At 35.5% G+C, this 10,880-nt stretch overlaps 1 protein-coding gene across 1 annotated transcript; it reads left to right on the plus strand.

The window, feature by feature from the left end:
* The first annotated feature begins 1,387 nt into the window (after positions 1-1,387).
* On the plus strand, positions 1,388-8,310 carry LOC106911412 (uncharacterized). The gene is made up of 2 exons (XM_088016158.1): positions 1,388-1,689; positions 5,735-8,310. Exons 1-2 carry the CDS (start codon positions 1,521-1,523, stop codon positions 7,669-7,671), a joined length of 2,106 nt encoding a protein of 701 aa, XP_087872284.1. The 5' UTR covers positions 1,388-1,520; the 3' UTR covers positions 7,672-8,310.
* Positions 8,311-10,880: the final 2,570 nt, after the last annotated feature.

A 10,880-nucleotide genomic window follows, 5' to 3' on the forward strand; every position in this document is an offset into this window, starting at 1 on the left:
ACGTGTTTTAGATTATTGTATTTAACTTGAACATTTTGAATATAATTGACTGAAAAAACGTCTCACATTGCATGCAAAACATGAAGGTCACTGAAGAAACAATTGAAAAAGCATTGATTTAAACACCAGAACAATAAAAGCATTCTGGTTATCGTCTTACTTATATGCAATATCTCTATATAAAAAGAGACAAAAAATATATACATTTTACAGCTAGTAAATTTAAATTATGTGTTTAAAACTCATTTTCACTGACTGAACCACTGAAATAAACTTAATATTCCATGTTGTTGAATGTGACTGTTTAAACATACTCCAGCATATGAATGTTTGAAATCCATTGGAATGAATTCAGCACCGATTGTAGAAAAATAGCTGAGTCACTGATTTCTACAACAGCTGAAACAATGTAGGTGTAGTAGCAGGATGTTGTCAGTAGGTGGCAGCACGAAGGTGCTTCCGTGTCAGGTCACATTTCTGATCACATGTTTTTTTTATTAAACATTAAAAGTTTAATATATATAGGTGGCAGAACGAAATTATCATTTCTGATATAAACGTTTTTTTAAAATATTAAAAGCTTAATATAAACATTTCATTAAAAGCTTTAGTAAATAAAGCTTTTATAAAAACATTGAATAAAAACATAAAACCTCTAAATTAACTGTAAAAGCTTGAAAACATTAGTTTGTATGTAATTTAGTATTCTGCGTTTCACTCGGGTGAACTGAGGTAGTGAAATAAATAAATGAATAATAATGGAAAAAAAATAAATGAATCAGAAGGAGTTTACTCTAATGAGCTACCAAGCTCTTAGCTACCAAGGAGACATAAGTGATTTTCATTCAAACAGCACTTTATTCATTATTGCAAGAACAACAAAACAATATTATCAGTGTTTTTGGTTTGTTTGTTTGTTTGTTTGTTTGTTTGTTTGTTTGTTTGTTTGTTTGTTGTGTCAAACTCCAGTCCTCAAGGGCCGGTGTCCTGCAACTTTTAGATGAGCCTCTGCTGCACCACACCTGAATAGAATAATCAGGTCATTAAGGCTCTGGAGAACCGATCTACACAAGGAGGAGGTAATTAAACCATTTCATTCCAGCGTTTTGAACCTCTGGCACATCTAAAAACTGGAGGACAGCGGCCCTTGAGGACTGGAGTTTGACACCTGTGGTTCTCACTAAACTCTCCCTCCCTGCTTGTACTTGGTCTTGAGTTATCAAGCAGCATTATGTTTTACCACCATACAAAAAGAGTCACAACCCCAGGTTACACATATAAATTAAACTATTTTCTAAATTTCCACTAACAATAAACCCTTCAATTAAAGAGGAGACTCGCAGCAGAAAATTCAAAGCGGAACTAAAAATAATTTCCAGTTTCTTCAGTACAGCCACTGAAGTGAAACACAAAAAGATAAAAACAGAGGACACGGGATACTCTCAACTTTTCTTTTGTTAGACGGTTGTGTGAAAACGGGTTTGAAGTTTAGCTAAATATGTGAGTGTTTTTAATAAAAAATGTCTTCAGTTCCGCCTCAGAGAGAGTTTATCAACGAGCAGGAAACTCCTGCTGAAGAAACATTCACAGAGTTGAAAGAAATCAACGTCAAGATCGAAGAAGAGATGGAGGATCAGCGCAGACCGCTGGATTTCACCCGGATACCGAAGATCGTCTTACACCGAATAGGTACGAAACACCTTCAGATTTTACTGATGAGCCCATAGACATAATAAAAGAATAGACGCCTCCTGGATATGAGGTTCCATTTGTGTCAAAAATAAGTAGAAGTCATACGCGTAGATGTCTATGTTGCATGTAGATAATGCCTATGTAGATGTTGCATATGTCAATCAATCAAATTTTATTTGTATAGCACATTTCAGGAGCAAGGCATTTCAAAGTGCTTTACATCATTAAAAACAAAAACACAGAGTAATAAACAGTCAAATAAAATAAAATAAATAAAAATGAAAAAATGATTAAAAACTGCACCCCTTTTAATTTTTAGTCAGAACAGCAGCATCTGGATCAGCTGCAGCTGTTTGAATAATTGGTCAGACCTGTGAAGTCGCTGTTGCAGTAATCAATGCAACTAAAGATGAACACATGGATGATTTTCTCTAGATCGCACTGAGACATTAGTCCTCTAATCCTAGACATGTTCTTCAGGTGATAGAAGGCCGACTTTGTGACTGTCTTTATGTGGCTCTGAAGGTTCAGGTCAGAGTCCATCACTACTTCCAGGTTTATGTTGCATTTGTCGTTCATGTCCTTGGCCCGTGTTGCTATTGCCTGTTCTCTTTGCCATTAAAAAGTCTTGAAGTAGGTCATGTCTGATCAAAGGGTTTATTAGATTTTACAAAAATGTTGGTCTTTCAATATCAGTGGTTTCAATAAAAGTGGTTTCAAAATACTTGGATTTCTACCTCATAGTATCTTTGTGCATTAGTTTTGGCAGCTAACGAGGTGGAGGGTCCTGGCCTAGTAGGAAACAGTTGAGACAGAGATGTTTTTGGTTTCACCATTATTTACCTGCTGTTGTACCTGCCATTCAAAATATTCTTAAGATTGTTGGTCTGCAGCTCATGTGACCAAACCAACTGAGGAGATGAAAAGTTAAAACTTGAGTTAAAATGTTAAGTTTTAACATTTTAACTGAACAACCTCGAGCTAAGGTTGTACAAAACTTCAAGCTAGACCTCTTAAAATACTGAGTCTTTGAGAGCAGTTCTTAAATATATAGCCAGTGTTTTCAGCAAAGTTGAGCTGACTGTCCAGGAATGACACAAGGAATTTAAACTTTGCCTCAGTTTCAACAGGTTGGCCATCAAGAAAATCTGGAACCACTTTCAGTTCTTGTTTATTTCATTTAATTAACTCTACTTCCTTAGGAAAATGAAAAGGTATGTTCTTTTGTGAGGGGATTTATTCTTTACTCTTCCAGTAATGCCAGAATTAATAATAAAGACTTTGTGGTATTCTGAATTAGTAATGTAATTGGATTAGTTGTGTTACCACCCCCACGCCACTAGAGGCAGCAGTAGACACCGAAAAGATGCGACTAAGGAGCAGATTTGAAGTACGAAAAAAACTACAGAATTTGTTTTAAAAAAAAAAACTGAGCTGTACAGAAGAAAATACGAGAGAAGTTCAAAAACATACTGAGTGAAAATCATTCTTAAAAATGAAAATGTATCACAAATTTCAAAAGATATTAAACGGAAGGCCGCGATAGTGTAGGAAATGGCGCCCGATGGTGCAATAATTATTCTTAACCAAACTAAATAACATTTACTTATAGCGTGCCAAGTGTTTTTGGTCTATTCACAAATTGTTGATAATGTGATTCTATGCATATGATTTATCGTTTTAGAGTCAAAGGAAAATTTCCACCTTTATAGATTAAATCATTTTCAACTTATTTTTTTCTTGTATAACTACCAACAAAGTCTCTCAGAATATTAAACATGGCGTCATAAAAACAAAAATATGAATATTTGCTAGTATCTGTTTAGCAACCCTGGTTATTCTTCTGTTCTTAATTCATTTGTTATTGACTTTTGCTGAAGTAAATTTCTTACATGTACATTGCAAATTGTAGTTTTATTATAGTTGATCATGTTTTTAATGTCTCCTTATTTCCTTTGTTCCTTCTGTAATTGATGGAGGTATGTAGATATTTATAATGTATAAAAGTATTTGTCATTTAATTAGCTCTACGTCCTTAAGAAAATGAAAAAAAAAAAGTTTGATAAGATAATTTATATTTTATCATTTACTGACAAAAGATAATTTATCTTTGACTGGCAAAAAATGCCAGTAATTAATGTTACTGGCAAAAGATAAATCATCTTTTGTCTTTTGACATAATTCCAAAATTAATAGTAAATAAGAAAGACGTTGTGGTATTCTGATTTAGTAATTATAGTAGTTGTGTTACCACCCCACGCCACTAGAGGCAGTAGCAGGCCCAAAAAGATGCGAGTAAGAAGCAGATTTAGAAGTACACCAAAAACTACAGAATTTGTTAAAAACTGAGTTGCGTTGAAGTAAATGAGAAGTTGAAATACTTTCTGAAAGTGAAACTCCTTCCTAAAGGTCAAGATATTACAGATTTAAAACGAAAATAAAAACGGAAGACTGCGCATAGCACCCATCAACCTCGTTAGCTGCCCTGACTAATGCCTGAAGACACTACGAGGTAGAAATCTAAGTATTTTGAAACCACTGGTATTGAAAGACCAACATTTTTGTAATATTTAATAAACTCTTTGATCAGACATGACCTACTTCAAGACTTTTAATGGCGACAAGAACAGGCAATAGCAACACGGACCAACTACATGAACTACATGTGCAGCAATCTCGTATGCAACATAGACCTATGCAACATAGATCGACATCTACACTTATGACTTCTACTTATTTTGACAAAAATGGAACCTCATACATGGACCGCTCTCGCCTATTGTAGCTGACGAGATTTATGGGGCCATCTTGGAGCGGTCGTCCTCTCCACTCAGTGTTGTATGTTTGGCAGACACAATAAAGTATCAGCGCATTTAATCGATTATAATACACTTTTTTTTTTCTTTTTTTTTACTAGAAACTTTATTCAAACGGCTATCAAATCTATATTTACTAAGAATTTTATTAAGTATTTTTGAATTGTATTGGTGGAATACAATTCATCGGCTGGAAATATGAAAACAAAAAACAATAAAACACACATTCTTGCTTCAGAATGATTCAGCAGCTGAGATTGAGTCCGATGTGAGGTGAATCCATCTCTTTAAAAATATCTCCCTCTTTTTCCTCACATTGTGTCTTTATGAAACCTTCAAAACAAAAACGGAAGATTTGAGAGTTATCTTACTTTTGAGAGAGTGAAATAATTGCATATAGAAAATAGTCTTTACCACCTGTATAAACTTTCCTGGTGAATGTTATAAGATGCACTAAGTCATACTATAATTTTTATGAGGTGAGGTAATTTTATTTATACAGCACATTTTCAGCAACAAGGCAATTCAAACTGCTTTACATTAGTTAAAAGGAAATGCAAACAAAATAACATACCAAGGGGAAAAAAGAGGAAAGGAAACTAATCTAATGTTCTAAGGTATGTAAACTAAGTGCTCCTATTCAGCGTTGCTGAGTATCCAATTCCTTTTCTAAATGCTGAGTACTCTACAGTTTCTGATAAAATAAGCTAAAGAGAGACTGATCTAATTCCTTTTCTGGGTTAAAAGTAATATAAACTAAGCTGTGACTGTTCCTGTTAAGTATTTCTGGATTCCAAGTTTGTAGTTATTCTGATTCCATTTCTGGGCTGTATAATATTGATCTGAATAGTGCGTACTCCACAATTTCTGATATTACTAATAAACTAAAATAATCCATTCCTGGATTATTTAGGGAGTACTCCACCGTTTTAACAAACAGAAACAAAAAAGAGGGAAGGACAATTATTATGAATATTACAGAAATATAGATTATCACAGAATATAATGGTGATTATTATATATTATGACCACACAGTAACTTATAGTAAAATACTAAATATTTAAACCAAATGTTTCTGCTCCAAAAGACGAACTATGGCAGAGATTTTATTATTTTATGGACGTGTACATGTTTGCTGAAGACTGTTTTTATTTTAGCTTTTGTTAATGAAAGTGAAGGGTTCATTGATTCACATTTTGAAGCTTTTGTTTTCTTTTTTTTCCAGATCTCCCACAATGCAGCATGTCTAAAGAGGAGGAGGTTCTGAATGAGCCCAGCAACCCGGAAAACTCCACTTTGCATCAGGAGGATCCAGAACCTCTGCAGATGAAACTGGAGCAAGAGGATCCAGAACCTCTGCAGATAAAACAGGAGCAAGAGGAACCAGAACCTCTGCAGATAAAACTGGAGCAAGAGGAACCAGAACCTCTGCAGATAAAACTGGAGCAAGAGGAACCAGAACCTCTGCAGAAAAAACAGGACCAAGAGGATCCAGAACCTCTGCAGATAAAACTGGAGCAAGAGGATCCAGAACCTCTGCAGATAAAACAGGAGCAAGAGGAACCAGAACCTCTGCAGATAAAACTGGAGCAAGAGGAACCAGAACCTCTGCAGAAAAAACAGGAGCAAGAGGAACCAGAACCTCTGCAGATAAAACGGGAGCAAGAGGAACCAGAACCTCTGCAGATAAAACGGGAGCAAGAGGAACCAGAACCTCTGCAGAAAAAACTGGAGCAAGAGGAACCAGAACCTCTGCAGATAAAACTGGAGCAAGAGGAACCAGAACCTTTGCAGATAAAACTGGAGCAAGAGGAACCAGAACCTCTGCAGATAAAACTGGAGCAAGAGGAACCAGAACCTCTGCAGATAAAACTGGAGCAAGAGGAACCAGAACCTCTGCAGATAATACTGGAGCAAGTGGAACCAGAACCTCTGCAGATAATACTGGTGCAAGAGGAACCAGAACCTCTGCAGATAATACTGGTGCAAGAGGAACCAGAACCTCTGCAGATAATACTGGTGCAAGAGGAACCAGAACCTCTGCAGATAAAACTGGAGCAAGAGGAACCAGAATCTCTGCAGATAATACTGGTGCAAGAGGAACCAGAAGCTCTGCAGATAAAACTGGAGCAAGAGGAACCAGAAGCTCTGCAGATAAAACTGGAGCAAGAGGAACCAGAAGCTCTGCAGATAAAACTGGAGCAAGAGGAACCAGAAGCTCTGCAGATAAAACTGGAGCAAGAGGAACCAGAACCTCTGCAGATAAAACTGGAGCAAGAGGAACCAGAACCTCTGCAGATAAAACTGGAGCAAGAGGAACCAGAACCTCAACAGTTCACAGAGGAAGAGAAGCAACGCTACATCAGTCAGGATAAAGTACAGCTTGTGGTGAAACAGGAGACTGATGACATGTTGGTGAACAAACAGAAAGGCACAACTGAGACTTCAAAACAAAAAAAGCACAAGAAAGCTCACCCAAAACAAAAACTATTTTCCTGTAAAATTTGTGACAAAATCTTTTCTCGAAATAATTCCTTGAAAACACATATGAAGACTCACACGGCTAAGAAACCTTTAACATGTTCCACCTGTGGAAAACATTACCCTCACAAGAGTCGTTTTATTGATCACATGAGAATTCATACAGGGGAAAAACCGTACACATGTTCAGCTTGTGGAAAAAGTTTCCATCGAATCAGCATTTTAAACGAACACATGAGAATTCACTCTGGTGAGAGGCCTTACACGTGCACAACCTGTGGAAAAAGTTTTGTATCTAAATCTAATTTACTTGATCACATGACAATTCACACTGGTGAGAAGCCTTTCTCTTGTGACAACTGTGGAAAATGTTTCCGTAGGAAATGTGACTTGGTTAGTCACATCAGAGTTCACACGGGTGGGAAGACTTTCTCATGTGAAACCTGTGGAAAAATTTTTCAGAGGAAATCTGACATGGTTAGGCATACCAGAGTTCACACAGGTGGGAAGCCTTTCTCATGTGAAACCTGTGGGAAAAGTTTCCAGAGGAATCCTGACTTGATTGCGCATATCAGAGTTCACACAGGTGAGAAGCCTTTCTTATGTGAAACCTGTGGTAAAAGTTTCACTCAAAAAAGCAATTTAACTTCTCACATCAGAACTCACACATGTGAGAAGTAGCGGTGCACTGATTTATCAGCCAGCCGATTAATCTATGTTGATTTCCTTAATTTTGGGACATCAGCTGATTCTTGCATGTGAAGCTGATCTGATCCCCCAATTTTATTGACCTCAGCCACTGCTCTCTTCTGCTCTCCATTGAGAGGTGTGACTATTGGAGCGCCCCAAAATGAAAACTGCAATCGGTGCACCCTTAGTGACAGAGGAAAATGTTTTGTGTAGATCCAGTTTACTTCATCACAAGAAGATTCACACGGGTTAGAAACCTTTCTGTTGCAGGTTCTGTAGAAAAAGTTTCGCTCAAAAGAAATGTAACAGTTCACATGAGAACTCGCAGGTTTGATGGCACAATGTGAACCTCAAGTAAGATTCTTAGTAACCTGCTGATTGGAAGTGGAGTAATTGCAGGTTTGACTGCTTTCAGATTTAGACTTTTAAAATTTTGGAGTCTATTGTGTGTTTATCATTTGTAATTATTTATTTTATTTCAATGATTTGGGGAAATGGATGTATTTATTTGACATGGTTATAATGGTTTTTCTGCTTAGAAAATGTATTGATATGGATTGAATTTTAGATAGAAAAATTATTTAAACTTTTAATATAATTTTTAGGTAATAAATTATTATACTGATGATACTGATGGTCTTTTTCTTTTTTCTGTTTAGTAGAGAACATTAAATCGGGAAAACGTTTCTATATACAGCAGCAGAGCACATCTCTTCCTCCTTAACATTGCATGAATTCATTAAGGTAAAATTGTGAAGGTTAAATAAATCTACCTCTAAATATTAACAAAAGGCATTTATTCAGTATAATTTCTTCGGTTCCCCTGGTGGCCCCCGTCTAGAACCGCCCCTGGGCTGCAGGTCTGTGCCTGGTACAGTTTTGGTGGCATGTTTTTTCTTCATTTATAAAAAGTCAAATTATCCAAACTGGTAAATGAAGTTAATATAATGGTGAAATCATATATTAAATGACCGCTTAACAATGTAGTCATAAAATATTTCAACATTTCAAAATAAAACGTATAGAAAGCCCTCAAACCTTTTAAAGTAGGAAATATTTATGCATTTACTGTTAATCTATTACTATGATTTGTTCTTTAAATCTCCATTTATGTTATTTTGGCTTTTGCTATTATACAATAAGCAGATAATTAAACCAGAACAGTCTACTAAAACCACAATAAGAAACTTAATCATGGCTAAATGTTCTGTACCATATCAGCCTCAGGAGATGACTGAGGGATGAAGAGACTCTGATGTCTGGTTCTTTAGGTTCTGATGGGTCAGTTCCTCTCCTGGTCCATTCTGTCTGATATAACAGCAGCACACTGATTAACACCATTTTTTTTAATTGTCTGTACTCATCCTCACCGTCATTGTTCAGCCTGGGATTTGCGTCTTGCCTCTCACATCCGTTTCTTTACGAGAGGTTTTCCCTCTAAGGACGGTGGAGAATCGGGTCGAGGACGTTTTAAAAAGAAGCGGGTTGATAGCGGCTCACTGCGGCTGCGTAGTGTCCGTCTCTCAAATGCGCGTTCATGTTGAAGGCTTCGCAGTGCGTCCCACATTCTCCACATCCGCCCTTCGCGTTGCCCATTTTCTGTCCGATTTCCATCTTTACGCTGAGACCGCATTTTCTTTTACGATGAGTATTACCCACAATTCATTGCTGCATGTGACATTTTCAGTTAAAAGGCGGATTTATAGCAATCTTTTATGGGTTTTGTCCCCAAGAAAAATAGTATGACAAGGCAAACATTAGTAATAAAAATGTTTGATACAATAAACTGAGCAGAAAAAAGAAGAAATAAAAAATAATAGTCACAAACTAACTGAGAAAAGTAAAACAAAGTGTCATAAATGCAAGACAAATTTCATATCTTAAATTAAACATATTGGTATAAAGATTTGGCTTTTCTGATTTTATTTAAGCTCTCTTAAATTATTTCACTTTAAAAATGGAGGTGATTTGCAGCACACCCTAAAATTCAATTAAATAACCTAGTATTTTTTTAAAGTCTAATTAATTGATTTCTAATAGGGTTTTCATTCATTATTATAGAAAATGCTTTTTCCTCAGTTTAATATGACTTTAAATTCTGCAGTTCCTCTGAATGTTTATTATATTATAATAAAAGATGTTACAGTGTTTCCATCTGATTACAATATTCATCATTCCTCATTATGAATATAATTGACTGAAAAAAACGTCTCACATTGCATGTGATAACATGAAGGTCACTGAAGGAACAATTGAAAAAAACACTGATTTCAAACACCAGAACAATAAAAGCATTGTGGTTATCGTCATACTTTTAAGCAATATCTCTATATAAAAAGAGATAAAAATATATATATACATTTTAAAGCTGGCAAATTAAATGTGCTTAAAATCATTTTCACTCCCTGAACTGACTGAACCACTGAAATAAACTTAATATTCCATGTTATTGAATGTGACTGTTTAAACACACTCCAGCATATGAATGTTTGAAATCCATTGGAATGAATTCAGCACCGATTGTAGAAAAATAGCTGAGTCACTGATTTCTACAACAGAAATCAGTCTAATTAATTGATTTCTAATAGGTTTTCATTCATTATTATAGAAAATGCTTTTTCCTCAGTTTAATATGACTTTAAATTCTGCAGTTCCTCTGAATGTTTATTATATTCTAATAAAAGATGTTACACTGTTTCATCTGTAGTAGATGGTGTAGTAGCAGGATGTTGTCAGTAGGTGGCAGCACCTACTGACACCTACTGACAGTAGGTGTCACCTTCGTGGCAGCACGAAGGCGCTTCCGTGTCCGGTCACATTTCTGATATAAAATGCTTTTTTATTAAACATTAAAAGTTTAATATAAACATTTTATTTAAAAAAAAACTTTAGCAAATGAAGCTTTTTATAAAAACATTTAATAAAAACCATAAAACTTCATAATTAACTGTAAAAGCTTTTTTTTATATTCTGCCTTTCACTTGGGTGAACTGAGATGGTGAAATAAAAGAATAATAATGGAAAATAAAAATAAGGAGTTTACTCTAATGAGCTATCACTCTTAGCTACCAAGGAGACAGAAGTGATTTTAATTCAAACAGCACTTTATTCAATATTGCACGAACAACAAAACAATATTATCAGTGTTTTTTGTTTGTTTATTTGTTTTTCAGCCAGGCGTGCCAAACTCCAGTCCTCAA

The sequence above is a fragment of the Poecilia mexicana genome, unplaced genomic scaffold, assembly GCF_051168715.1.
Source record: "Poecilia mexicana isolate PSO_F unplaced genomic scaffold, ASM5116871v1 scaffold_18, whole genome shotgun sequence".
Taxonomy (NCBI): domain Eukaryota; kingdom Metazoa; phylum Chordata; class Actinopteri; order Cyprinodontiformes; family Poeciliidae; genus Poecilia; species Poecilia mexicana.

What these genes read in the sequence shown, in the direction of transcription:
- LOC106911412 (XM_088016158.1), top strand. Translation starts at nt 1,521, where the DNA reads ATGTCTTCAGTTCCGCCTCAGAGAGAGTTTATCAACGAGCAGGAAACT. An exon ending in GATCGTCTTACACCGAATAG is followed by an intron (nt 1,690 to 5,734) that starts GTACGAAACACC and finishes TTTTTTTTCCAG; the next exon opens with ATCTCCCACAATGCAGCATG.